Here is a 14,986-nt window from a genome sequence, read left to right as displayed (position 1 = left end):
TACCGACACGAGAGAAGATACAGAAAATACCGGTACGGAGACGAGAGAAGAGACGGAATATATTGACCTTACAGAGATTCTGACAGTACTGAGATAAGTGAGGATACTGAAAGTACTGGAATTACGGATATACTGAATAATGGCTAGGGTACGTGCGTTTATTCGACACTTTTTTACCCTAGAATCATGATTAGAATCATGATTCAAATCACGATTCTGCAGAATCACGATTGCGTTTAGTCGAAATTGAATATAATCATGATTAGAATCACAAACATGAAACACGAAAAAAGGGGCGTTTGGAAAGACGTTTCTGTAGAATCACGAACGAAAAAGGTCGTATAAACGATATCGTGATTTGAATCATGATTCTATGACGTCATTGTGTCGTGCTTCTTCCGGGTTCGACTCAAAAGGCCCGAATTCACAAAGGTGGATTCTGCAAAATCCACGGATTAATCCACGGATTTTGTTGAGTCCACAGTCCACGGATTCGCTTTTGTGATTCACAAAGGTGGACTCGACCGAATCCACGGATTCAACCAAGTCTATTACGTCACGATTTCGAGTCAACTGTTTGGGGTGGTCTGAAACAGTGGACTCCACAGAATCCGTGGATTCTAGGCGTAATTGGCCAATCACAGCGCAGCATTTGGGTATATCTTTGTGCAGACAACAACCGCTGGACGATAATTTTGCAGCAAAATTTAATGGACGTGAAAGTGGTGGAAAAAATACATGCTGGACCGAGCTCCGAGAAAATTGTGAGTAATTTGACATATTTGTTTGATGAGCAATATTTTTTGTCACTTTTTATGTATTGATTTGTGAATTAATGTCCGAATTTATGTCATAAATGCATGTATATTAGGTACGGTCATGAGAGTCGAGATAGTGAAAAAAATTCTCGCGGAAATGGTTTTGTGTAGCCCCACAAGTGCATTTATGTGTTGTTCTTTCGCGAGCTCTGTGACACGGCTAGACGTACTCGTTGACGTTAGACGATTAGACCCTTGACTTGTTCCCCTTTTCACTCGGTTCTTCCGAAATTTATGATTCCCCCTGTCCCTGTCGCTGGATTTTCTTAGATCTACATGGTCTATCTTACTCTAGCCTGCACGCCTGAAGGCTCCTGGAGAGTAAAAATCAGTTCTACGGTGCACTCAGAATCAGATTCAGAACTGACAGAAGTTCAGTTGGTACTATCCAGGGTCATGATGGTCATGAGTAAGCCTACGGGCCAGCTATGACTAATTTTCACTCTCCAAGAACCTCCAGGCTAGTCTTTTCAGCAATTTTGAAGATTTCATTTGAGATGATAAATCGTTTCAAAGAAAATGAATTTGGGAGAGCAGTCATGTATTTTAATTTTAGCAAAGAAAAAAAATGGGCATTTTCAGAGATAAAATAGGGGATGTCCTTACACTACAGAGATGAGACAATTTTGAGAATACAGATTTTAGAGAATTTTCTCAAACTGTCATCTCAGTGACTGATGACTGAATCCCATTCTAGTCTCATGTTCATTTTTCTTATGACTATTTTCTTTGCCATTGAAACTTAACCCTATGTCAATTTCAATTTTCTATGCAGAACAAAAAATGGCAGAAAATCACCGTGCTCATTTAATGCATCTTGATCGTGTCAACAGCCTCAGAGAGGTAAGCTTTGTTTCAATTGAACAATAAACCGATGCAGTGCTTATTGCAAAATATTTCCCTTTTTTATAACTGACAAAATTATGACTTGTTTCTATATGGAGGAGATACTGGTTGAAGCACTAGTGATGAAACCAACATGGCAAAATTTTGTTCCTACTTGCACAAGCAGTGACAATTTTCAAGATTTAAAAATGGATGGAGTCAAAATGAATGAAAGGAGCACAGCAATTAAATCAGCAGATTATTTGAAACATTTGACTTGATGTATGCAATGCATATTAATGTAAAAACAAAATTAGGAAAAGAAAAACTTAATCCTAAATAGACTGGGCTATTTCCATACTGTACCTAAGAAGACTAGGGGGGGCTGAATGGTTAGCAAACCTTACCTATTGTTCAGGGAATCTTGAATTATCATTTTTTTTTTCATGTTTGTCTACTCTAATTCCTTTTCCATGTATACACAGATGGCCAACAGGCCCAGACCCTGATGGGATTACAGAAATGAATGAATCCTTTTGAGTTGTACATGGATGAAGCCTTTCGAATGCGGTATCGCTTCTCAAAAGAGACTGCACTCCATCTCATCAACATGTGTGAGGGTGATCTGAGCTGAGGAGGAATACAGAATGTAGTGAACCTCTACCTGTTGTCATAGGTGTCATCGATGGGACTCATGTCTACATTAGGCCCCAGGGGCCCGTTGCAGAAAGAGTTGCGTTTAAACGCAAGTCAAAAAATCAATCGCAAGTCCAAAATGCGCGCTGTTGATTGGTTGAAAATCAAGTTGCGCATGATTTTTAGAGTTGCGATCGATTGCAACTCTTTCTGCAACGGGCCCCGGGTGGGGAACAAGCCCTGTACTTCCTTAATCGGAAGAACAGGTATTCCGTCAGTGTGCAGATTGCATTTTTAATATAAATGTAGACTCTGTTATGCCAGTCTGAACTTTTGGGGAAGGGTCGATAATGTGACTTGTACTCCTATCATCAAGTATAATAGCGGTCATTGACTATTTTTAAGCATTGAAATTTAGATTGTTTTATTTAGCACCCTCTCTTTGTAATGTACTGTACAGTACTTATTTGTCCTTTAACCCTTTATAGCCCGGGGGGGGGGGGGGCTAAAAGGCCCCTCCTCGACATATTTTGCGATAATTTCTAAATGCAAAAAAATAATACGCTGAAATTTCATGACTTTTTTTTTCACATCTCCGGCACATTTTGAGACCGTTTGTGAAAATCGGGGGTACACTTGCGGAGATATAGCACATATTCGTAACCAATGTCACCGAAAATGGCAATTTCCATTGACTTTTGTGTGTACAATGTATAGGTTTTACAATAAGTGTTGTCAGATGAATGTTTTTTTCTGTTTTTCCTCACATAAGTTTCTTTTGGGCTATCACCAACTATTCTAGATTAAAAAAACCAAAAAGTAGAGATTTCAAAACAAAGAAATACATAATAAATTAAAAACAAAGAAATACATAAGAATTTGGAAACACGGAAGGAAACAAGAATATTATCGAGAAAAATTAGCATATGCCCATAATTAATTACTATTATAATCTAAAAATTATACAATTTCAATACAGTTGAGTGAGCTGTCTTTTAGATTACATGGCTGGCTACTAACATGCTTGATTCCATTGCATTTTCTCAAAAAATGGGGGGAAAACAAAAAAAAAATGAAAATTCCTTGAAAAAATTTGAATATTTGCATAATTAATTAGATAAAAAAAATGATAATAAATATCACAAATTTGACAACGCATTCTTGTAAAATACATAATGAGACACCCACCAAATTTGGTCGCAATTGGTCGATAAACGGCTGAGATCTGAGGGGGGCCTATTAGCCCCCCCCCCCCCAGCTATGCAATTTCAAAATAGCCCGGGCTATATAGGGTTAAATATGCTCTTGAGCATTTTCCTTACAAATTCATTTATCTTGATATTAGACGCTACAGACTAAGAATTTAAGTGAGTCTTTCGATAATTGTGTTTGATATATCAACATATATACAAAATCTTATAATTCCATTGTATTTCTTTAAGTTAGAGAAGTGTGAAAATCATTCAGACAAAGACCAGATCCTTCTAACTAGGTTTACTTTAAAAATAAATATAATATAGTATTACCCCTATCTGACGTCTGAGCTGGACATTTAAAATGTATGGCCCTAGTTTTCATGAATATTGATAATGAGTCAGGTACTGTATTATCTGTATACTATATTTGTTTTTCTTGGTCTTTATAGTACAATGTCATCCATTGCAACATAATTCCTAATTTATGAATAGATATGTCTATATACAGTTTTTATGATATCAATATTCAAGTGAATTCTCCCAACCACATCAACAAATCAAGAACTTCTGTTATTTCTCTATCTATGAGTATTTAATATAATCTGCAGTACTGCTGATACAATATAAACCCCTCAAAAAAAGTTTGTAAATCTGTGTTTGGCAATTAATTTCTCCCAACTCCCAATTTCACGTAACGCATATTTGATATCATTGTTTTTTCAATGAAATTTGTTGGGGACTCTTCTGATAATAAACAGCATAATATAAATACATTTAAACCAGCAAAGCTAAAAATAATCATACATTTATGATTTTTGGTTGAAAAAATAATTTGCATTGATTTTGTACACAAAATCACGCTTTTGAGCAATTTTTGGTCTGACATAATGTTACGTAATTTCGGGACCGCGTACCCGGGTGACGCAAAACTGGTCTCATAAATTGCGCAAGACTTGAAGGTAAAAGTCAGCGAGCACGTTAAAGAAATATCGCGCTGCGAAAATACTGCCTAAATCATTGAGGGGCGGGGGGGGGGGGGCTCCGAGGCCTGTATAGGGTTGATGGTATTCCATGATAGTATGATGAATATAAATTTTTTTAAAAAAATACATGCATATCACCTTACTTGCAGAAAAATTAATTTTAACAGTCATAATCTATGTAATCATAGTTAAATAATCATGTAAATTGTGGTTATTCATGTGTGGAAAATGTGACAAAATAATATATTAAATTGTTGTCTGTTATCAAATTGAATTGATTGTGCTTTGAATTATTCCAGATGTTATTCCCATTCATAAGAGTGATCATGGTGATGATATGTTTTTTGCGTGTGTCAAAATCAAATATAATGCTGTGATATTTTAGATTAGGTGATGATGTTTAAGTATAAAGGATTGGAATGTCTGAAAACGTTATTCATGATTAGTTTCCTGATTGCATCATGATCATGGCGTGAATTGGCAATCAGTGATTACCTTGTTCTTAAAGATGGATCCAGTGGTGCTTTAGTGATGTGGAATTGGTTGCTGTAAAAAGGATTGTGATTAGTTTCTCAGTTACATATCTTATCCTGTCTATCTGAGATTAACTCGATTAGATAATGGATTTCTGCTTTTTGCCACTTCAGGGCCATGGTTGATCAGGTGCAGCTAGCTGATGATGTGCTTATTTTTGTGTTTGTGTGTGTGTGTAAAGATATACAACAATCAATGCCAGCAAACATAACTCTTGGGGGGGGGGGTACCAGCAAACATTTATTTTAGAATAATATTTTTTTGTATATTGTGTATATGCTGCAGATGTTTGTTTTCATTACACTGAGCATGCGCAGTGCAGTCTCAAAAAGGGGAAGTCCCTAAATTTGATTGAAAATCCACGGTTGAATCCGTGGATTCGGTTGAGTCCACGGTTGAATCCATGGACTCAACCGTGGGTCTGGTAGAATCCGTGGATTTTTGATTCCACTGTTTGTGAATCACAAACTGCAGAATCCGTGGATTTTCCAGAATCCATGGACTCAAAAATCCACGGATTCTAAAATCCGTGGATTTTGCAGAGTCCACCTTTGTGAATTCGGGCCAAAACGCGCTGTGTTTCGTGCAGGTTAATTTTCGTGTAGCAGTATTGCCAGCATTTAGGAATTATCATTCTGTGTATTGTACCCCCGGGGTTGTACTGTAGCGTCATTTGTATATTTCATTGTTTTCATCAATCATTTCTTCAAGTTCCAAAGGCACAAATTGGACTGATCGACGATGAATTAACTCAGGGCTCTGCTTGTGCTTTGGGCTCAGCCTGAAGCACAAGCATCCCTAACCGGGAATCACAGAAATAAGACGATCCCTAAGTTCAGCGGCGCTTGCGAGGGAGGGATTTCAACGGAGATGTGGCACCGCCTATCGAGACAAAATTAACAGAATTCGTGCCCAGTACGTACAGGACCATCATAGACAAGAAAAATCGATTGGGAGGTGGGAGGGAGGATAATGACCCCTTCTGGTTCCCGATCAAAAACAATATGAGGTACAATACACGGAATTCTTGAAGTAAAAGATTTATTTTTCGGAAGCCGAGTAAGCGTTGCACTTGCACAAACGTTTGCTCGTTAATAGCTCCGGCGGCAGCAAAAATCTAGCAGCCGACGTGAAGTTAGAAACACGTGCGAAAATGTTGACCTATACTTCCTGGGTCAAACTGCGCACTGTGATGCGCACTGGATCGGACCGAATTCAGGGAGAAACAGCGTTAGAAAGATGGTCGTATAAACGCTGATTCTGTCGGATCGTGATTCATGCTGCTGTTTTGAATCATGATTCAAATTGTGATTCAAATCATGATTCTGGGTCGAGGTCGCATAAACGCAGCCTAGCTAGAAGAGCGTGAAAATAAACAGTTCAGCGGACTCGCCACGCTCACCCCTATTTGAACAAGTATGGCAGTGAGTCCAAACTTCGCGCGTGTCCAAACTTCGCGGACGGTCATTATCTCCAAAACTGGCCAATATCGTTAAAATCTGACATCATCAATGTGAAAAGCGACCTAAAATTACCCTTCGTTGAAAGTTTCTTTAGGATTAGTCCAGTATTCATGAAAATATTGGCAAAAGATCGGCAAATTTGTCACCGTTAGCGCCTGTTTTGAAGAAAGCAACAAGAATCACGATATCACCATTTTACAAGCAGAAATCATGAAAAATGTGAGTTAAATGTGGTACTAACCGATTCCATAGCATTTTGCCATCAATCTGATATAAATATTTCACTTTTTGAGCTTGAGTCTTTGTTTAAATCTCCACAAAAGCTTTGGTGCGCGAAGTTAGGTCACACTTTTTCTCGACGAGTTTCCAGCACAGCCCGCATTATTCGCTGATCGGAATAGAATTTTGAGATCGCGATACCGGCGAAACCCCTTGACCTACTTTACATTTTCGTCCATGATTTTTGTCTCACCTGCGAAGCAAAGTGAGACTATAGGCGCCGCTTTTCCGACGGCGGCGGCGGCGTCAACATCAAATCTTAACCTGAGGTTAAGTTTTTGAAATGACGTCATAACTTAGAAAGTATATGGACCTAGTTAATAAAACTTGGCCATAAGGTTAATCAAGTATTACTGAACATCCTATTAGAGTTTCATATCACATGACCAAGGTCAAAGGTCATTTAGGGTCAATGAACTTAGACCATGTTGGAGGAATCAACTTCGAAATCTTAACCTGAGGTTAAGTTTTTGAAATGTCATCATAACTTAGAAAATATATGGACCTAGTTCATGAAACTTGGACATTAGGTTAATCAAGTATCACTGAACATCCTACATGAGTTTCACGTTACATGACCAAGGTCAAAGGTCATTTAGGGTCAATGAACTTTGGCCGAATTGGGGATATCTGTTGAATTCCCATCATAACTTTGAAAGTTTATGGATCTGATTCATGAAACTTTGACACAATAGTAATCAAGCATCACTGAAAATTTTGTGCAAGTTTCAGGTCTCATGATTAAGGTCAAAGGTCATTTAGGGTCAATGAACTTTTGCCGAATCGGGGGTATCTGTTGAATTACCATCATAACTTTGAAAGTTTATTGGTCTAGTTCATTAAACTTGGACATTAGAGTAATCAAGTATCACTGAACATCCTGTGCGCGTTTCAGGTCACATGACCAAGGTCAAAGGTCAATGAACTTTGGCCGAATTGGGTGTATCTGTTGAATTACCATCATAACTTTGAAAGTTTATGGATCTGATTCATGAAACTTGTACATAAGAGTAATCAAGTATCACTGAATATCCTGTTCGAGTTTCAGGTCACATGATCAAGGTCGAAGGTCATGTAAGGTCAATGAACTTTGGCCATGTTGGGGTTTTTTGTTGAATAACCATCATATCTCTGTAAGTTTATTGGTCTAGTTCATAAAAAGTGGACATTTCATTTCATTTCATTTCATTTATTGATTCCACTTTTAAAACAAATATCATAATATACGTAACAAATGTGGTCATAAACATAGTGTATCAATGATAAAATTAAGTATCTAACATAAGTTTTTTTTTTTAAGCATAAGGTACACTACAAATGTAAAAAAAGTGAGGAAACCTAAATAAAAAGCAGAGCTTGTAAAAAATTAGGCTCCCAATGGGGGAAAAATATAAGTTGTTACTTTGAGCGAACAAATGTGGAAACGGAATACATATTTATTACGTAGATTGTTTTGCACAAATGGTATCGAATGACATAAGAGTAACCATGTGTCACTGAACATCTTGTGCGAGTTAGAGTAGTATTCAAAGTCAGCACTGCTGCTGTATTGAACCGCGTGATGCAGGTGAGACGGCCAGAGGCATTCCACTTGTATAGTTTACAATCTTGCCGTAAATGTGGTAACTATTTCTTGAATTGGTTTTGTATAAATTATGAATAATTTGTGGACAAAATTAAGCCTGATGAATATTTTTGAAAAGTGCGCGAAGTTTGGACACCCCATCATACAAAGTAAATTTTTTCGCGAACCTATAAGGAATCAAACTTTTTTTACATTTTCTTTGCTGTACAATCAATGTGATACTTGTATGACAGATTTTCATCTAAACAGACTCCTAAACAGACTCCTAAATTGTTAGTGTTGGGGTCCTATGGAAATTCGATGATAATGATGATTTATTGCACGATTTCCCCCCCCCCCCCTTTATAGTAGGTTCGCCGCCTGTCATCAGTGGATGTCCAAGTAATCAAAATGTCAACACAGACATTGGTAATGCTACAGCTTTAGTCACCTGGACACCACCTACAGCTTCAGACTCCGACGGTACTCAGACACTGACATCCACCGACAATCCTGGAGATTACTTCCCTATTGGAAACAACACAGTGACCTACACATCAACAGATAATAATGGATATACAGATACATGTACTTTCTCTATATCTGTTTCTGGTGAGTAGGCCCAATCATTTTAAAACCAAGGAGTTAGGACCTGTTAAAACTAAGCAAAACATACATTTTAAAAGTCGAACCTGTAAGAAAAAGTTATAATTTTAGGGTGCAATTAAAATGTCAAAGCCCTTACAATGTATGGTAGTGGATCGTATTACCGAACACTTTTCATGAATTTGATCATATCAAACACATTATTCCAATAAAATTCACTAAACTTTCACTATAAATACACAAATACCTACAAAATATAATTATGCAGAAATTTTGCCGAAATTGTTTTTCATTTTTACGACATCAGCTTCCAATCGGACCCCTCTTCGCAAGTTAAATATTTTGGTCACTTGAAAAGGTATCGTATTACCGAACGTGTGTTTTCTATGGAAAAGTTGGGAAAACAACAAAGTCACTCATGAGCTATTTTGACCATATTTTATTGTTTTGAGGATATAAAGACTTTGAAATTGTGTTTTTGATAATTTTTCATCATTTTTCTATCTAAGTTCCCTTTGGAAGGAAGTTGCAAAGGTTTGAGCGTATTTGATTATTTTCTGACGCATATGATGCGCGCGTTCGGTAATACAAGGCCGGTCGGTAATACAATCACTCATACTAACTTTTGTCAAGTTAGATTTCCAGTAGGACATATACATATACAAACAGAGATGCCAAGTTCAAAGACCAGCTATGCGTGAGATTTTCTGTGAATCTGAGTGAGATCACAGACATTGTGTACAATGTATACGGAGATAGGCTGTGATAATTGCATGAGACAGAGATTTGAGGGGATGAACAAGAGTCCAAAATGCGTGAGACTTGGTAGCTCTGTACAAACCAGAAAGATTCCGCATACATTCGTAATTCCGAAGCTTCGTTATTCTGAAGGTTCGGATATTTCGAAGGTTCGTTATTCCGAAGGTTCGTATTTCCGAAGGTTCGTAAATCCGAAGGTTTGTAAGTCCGAAAACGAAATGAGGTTCGTAAAATTTTCCGAAGGTTCGTTAATCCGAAAACGAAATGAGGTTCGTAATTCCGAAGGTTTGTTAGTCCGAAAATGTAATGATTAATAAACCTTATTTCGTTTTCAGATTAACGAACCTTCGGAACAACGAACCTTATTTTGTTTTCGGACTAACGAATCTTCGGAACATCGAACCTTATTTCGTGTTTCGGAATTACAAACCTTCGGAATTACGATGTGTAACCAAAGATTCAACCCTTTAATTTAAAGCTGACGTTGGACAGTCGGCAATGGTATAAGATTGGAAACTTGTTTGAAATAATTAGTGTGGTTGCACAATCGACAATGACAAACATATTTGTGTTTGATTGTTAGACGGCCAGTATGTGACGTTCTGTGACAACACGAGAAAATAGTTTACTGGAGAGTTATTATTGGACAGTTGAAAATGAGTACAGAGTTGGGAACTTGTTTGTTGGATATATTTTGTTTGACAGCCAACATCATGCACGATGTTGATAACAACGTTGGATGGTTAATGATCCATCTTTCCCATTCTCACCTGCCTTATATACCAATGAGTAGCCTACTGAACAAAGCTCGACAAGTACTATTTAGTCCTTTCTGTTCTAATTTTGATACATATTTTTCTTTTCTTGTGAAGTTTCATGATGTGACACTTTTTCATATACTCTTTTATATATTCACATTATTTCGAACAACTGCAACTTTTTGAAGGAATTCAGGCTCTCCCATACGTACACACCTCCCTGATAGAGGTTGTGGACGCCATTCATTCTTCCTGTGGGCATTGTTTGCTTCGTATGCTTGCATATTGCTTTGGATATGATCAGCCCATAAGTAACTCAGTAGTACAACAAAATCATTACAGTAGCCATGGGTGTAAATCCTGGGCCGGGGGATGGGGGATACGTCCCCCCTATTCGAAGAGTGGTTGGCATGTAAAATCATCCTCCCACACTTTTCAAGATATAATTTTTTTTTTTAATCATCAAATGGTTAATCTTATTGTTAGTGAATTATTTATCTTTAAATGATATCAAAGTACTTAAATTGGCCTGATCCCACGCTTAATCTTTTCTTACCAAGAATTTGGCTGTGACAAATCCCTGCGTTTAGCTCATATTGCAAAGGTTATATCCACTGCATCATGGGAGTTTAGTTATGATAAGTCCATTTATTCATTTATTATCAATTCGACAATTACAATATACAATAAATTTCAACGAAATATGAATATAAGCAGAGCCGTAGATGGGTACATGTAGCTTAGCTGCCTGGGTATGGGAAAAGGTAACTTGATAACTGTGACCCGAGGGTCTCCCTCCACTACTGAGCTACATGTACCCAGAATTGGTCTGTAATAATAAAAATTGATAGAACATTAAAAGGAAAATAAATACACAGATAAACAACTAATAAATTTAAAGCAGCGAAAATATGACTGATAATGTGGGTTGTGTAAATTGGTGGTATACTTGAGAGAACATGAAACCGTGTGTAATTATCTCAATGATCGAAATTGACAATTAAATCATTTTGAAATGAGAGTGTATATAAATACGTGATTCCAATGATTTTTAAGTATGATTAAAACTTTTATCAGAAACGAACCAAAACATCCATTAAATGCACTTCACTGAAATAAGGATGGGGGGGTCACCTAATATCTTTGTGGAAGCGGGGGATTCGGAACAAAAATATTTGGCTTACCGTTTATTCTTCAAGTTAGGTGTACTTATGACATCGATCAAACTGTGGAATTTACACATTTTTGGAAGTCCACTGATGGCATATGATAATTTCATATGTTTCGGCATAATAATCCTTGTTTTTGTTCCCATCTCACCTTTAACCTTTGAGCAAATGAGTTTTCATTTAACCAAACTCCACTGTTTCATCCCTATTCACTCTTTCTATATATTTCTTGTTCACATTTATATGAACCATAAAGGGCTTTCCCTTATCATCCTGTGTAATTAGTGCATTTTATTTTAAACGACTGAAGCAACTTTCTCAAGGCTCGCTCACTATGCTCACAAGTCGCAGCAAGGACATCATTACACTCTCGTGAAAGATCATTCTGTCTTCCAACTATGGAAAATTTGCCGCTCCGCTTTGCTTGCTTGCATTTGGATTATAACTGTAATCCAGTAGTCGACGTCACAACAAACCCTTTACAATATGGCCGTTGAAAAAAAACAACTGGTAGTTCTTCAAGTGAAAGATGCACGCATTTATAAGGCCCTGCACATAGCCCGTGATAATACACACAAATTATATGTGGTTTTGGGGCAACGTGCTTTCTTACACCTACTGAAAGCTTGCTCACTCGCTATGCTCGCTCGCCGCATTATAGAAATAATCATATATATACCTCATAAAAGATGATTTTGGCCATCATGTCTACCAATTATGAAATTTGATCACTCGCTTCGCTCGCTCGCATTTGGAAGTTTGGTGGTTTATATAATTACATTTTTATAGCCATTGAAAAGAAAGAATTGTGAGAGGGCTTCAGGGGCTTTTGGTGTTTCATAAATTAAAGTGAAATGGAGCCGTCTCTCTTGTCTCTAGTATCAGCTCCAATTCAGTTGACAATATTGTGATTTTGAACTTTTTTTCATGAACCTTGTTTTCAAAATTGATAGTGAGCGAAAGCATAAAAAGGGAATACAATGGAGGAAATTAAAATAATAACCCCGTGTGAAGCGCGGAATCTAAAGCGTTTTTTTTTTTTTTTCATTTTTATTTTGCCATGAAAAGGGGCCCAATATAATGGTATTCTCAAAGATATATTGAATACTTCCCTTGGAAAGATCAGATTTGATTACAAACAATTTAGCGACAGTGCATAACTCGCAAAACAGAGAAGTGGTGTATATGCCGGGAGGAAGATATTCCTCCCCACGCAGAGCAATGAAACTCTGAAATTTCAAAGGGCGGACTTTTCTTCCAATGCATATATCTGTAATACCGCCATCGGCTCAATTGATTTTCTAAGATTATTGAACTTCATTACAAGGAAAATAGTGTGCAAAAAGTTAAAACTTCTGTGATTGAAATTATATAAAAAAGGATGCCTTATTTCATTGACTTTTCCTGAAGCACTTCACTTTGAATTATAAAGAAACTTGAGTGTCATTCAAATTTTCAAAGTGAGTGCGAAAAACAGGACAGGAGATGAATGTGCAGGGAAATGACATGAAGTTAAATAGAATTTGATAATAAATATTGTACTTTTTTATCCAATACCACACAAATTTTATACCTTCCTCTTTTTAAATTAGGAACCTGTTTACCCCAAATTTATGGTTGGTTAGCAATGAGTAAAGACTTAGAGAATGAATATTGTTTCAGATTATTTGGGAGACAATACTCTTCCCAGACATCTATAATGATTGTGTATTTATGACACATTTTCCTTAAGTTTGTGATTTGTGGAGATTTGTGAGATGTCAAGTTTTTTTTAATCATTCGGTAGCTTACGAAAGATGAAATTTAGAATAAATATTGAAGAACTTTTCTTGTTATCTTCTCAGACAACGAGAATCCAGTTATCACTGGATGTCCAAGTAATCAAGATGTCAACACAGACAGTGGTAATGCTACAGCTTTAGTAACCTGGACACCACCTAAAGCAACAGATAATTCTGGTACTCAGACACTGACATCCACTGCCAATCCTGGAGATTACTTCCCCATTGAAACAACACAGTGAAATACACATCAACAGATGCTGCTGGAAATACAGGAATATGTACTTTCTACATATCTGTTACTGGTAAGTGTTCTTGAAAGAAATTTTTTTATCAATTGGGAACTGTTGCTGACCCTCTGAATAAATGAAATCATTTCATTTTGTCAAAGATATCTTCAAGAAATTCATGCAGTATGTAACTAGATTTCAGCCTCAGATGTTTGTCATTGACAAGGTCATAATTTTAGTCACTCTTTGCCTTCTCTTCGGAAAGCAACAGTTAGTGTTTACATAATGTGAAATTAAGAATAGATACTGAGGAATTGTTCTTGTTTTCTTTCCAGACAATGAGAATCCAGTCATCAGTGGATGTCCAAGTAATCAAGATGTCACCACAGACATTGGTAATGCTACAGCTTTAGTAACCTGGGCACCACCTACAGCAACAGATAATTCTGGTACTCAGACACTGACATCTACTGCCAATCCTGGAGATTACCTTCCTATTGGAAACAACACAGTGAATTACACATCAACAGATGCTGCTGGAAATACAGATACATGCTTTTTCTACATATCTGTTACTGGTAAGTGTTCTTGAAAGAAACTTTGCTATCAATTGGGAATTGCTGCTGACCCTCTGAATAAATGAAATCATTTCATTTTGTCAAAGATATCTTCAAGAAGTTCATGCAGTATGAAACTAGATTTCAGCCTCAGATGTTTGTCATTGACAATTTTACAATTTTAGTCACTCTTTTGCCTTCTCTTCGGAAAGCAACAGTTAGTGTTTACATAATGTGAAACAGGGTTGGCGGATTTAAATCACGTTGATTTAAATCGTGATTTAAATCGCGATTTAAATCACCATGATTTTTTTTTTAAATCATCGATTTAAATCACTTCCATTGAAAAATGTACAAATCATGGACAAAGTATTTGTTCAATGCAGTTTTAATTCTTCAAGTCAACTGAAAAACCTTGAATTAACTTTATATCAACAAAAGATCAACAAAGTCTTCATATCTACTTAAAACAAATTAAAATCAAATCAATAAAATCAGGTAATTCCTTAAAAACCACAGATGCATGTTGTCAGTAGGTACTAATTTTTTGTAAATTATGTCGAGTTTTTCTTCTGAAATTTTACATTCTTTGTCAGTTATTATTAGTCAATTTCTTTCTTAAAATAAAGTTTTCACATAATCCAAACACTTCTCAGAGAGCAGTTTGTAAAAAAAATGTAATAAATAAAAGTCAATGAGAAAATGTTTGTTGGCAGTTTTCCAGTTTTGATCCTTCGCCTACACATGAGTACATGTACTTCTGTCATGTACAATAAAAAAAATGATACCTGCATGTAATCAACATATTTAACATGCCTCTTATAAGTT

The 14,986-nt window shown here is 36.6% G+C and overlaps 1 protein-coding gene across 3 annotated transcripts in view; it reads left to right on the top strand.

The window, feature by feature from the left end:
- The window catches only part of LOC121427302 (hyalin-like), an 81,989-nt gene that overhangs the window by 63,697 nt on the left and 3,306 nt on the right, over nt 1-14,986 (top strand). The window contains exons 8-10 of one of the 3 annotated variants that reach the window (XM_041623642.1): nt 8,671-8,910; nt 13,435-13,676; nt 13,937-14,022. In XM_041623642.1, the coding sequence (XP_041479576.1) occupies nt 8,671-8,910; nt 13,435-13,613 (419 nt within the window). In that variant the 3' untranslated portion in view covers nt 13,614-13,676; nt 13,937-14,022. Of the gene's footprint in view, nt 1-8,670; nt 8,911-13,434; nt 13,677-13,936; nt 14,023-14,986 lie in introns of those variants that run through there. The other 2 variants (XM_041623648.1, XM_041623655.1) reach the window with 2 other exon arrangements.

The sequence above is a fragment of the Lytechinus variegatus genome, chromosome 1 (assembly GCF_018143015.1).
Source record: "Lytechinus variegatus isolate NC3 chromosome 1, Lvar_3.0, whole genome shotgun sequence".
Taxonomy (NCBI): domain Eukaryota; kingdom Metazoa; phylum Echinodermata; class Echinoidea; order Temnopleuroida; family Toxopneustidae; genus Lytechinus; species Lytechinus variegatus.
This window is presented reverse-complemented; position numbering and strand designations above follow the sequence as displayed.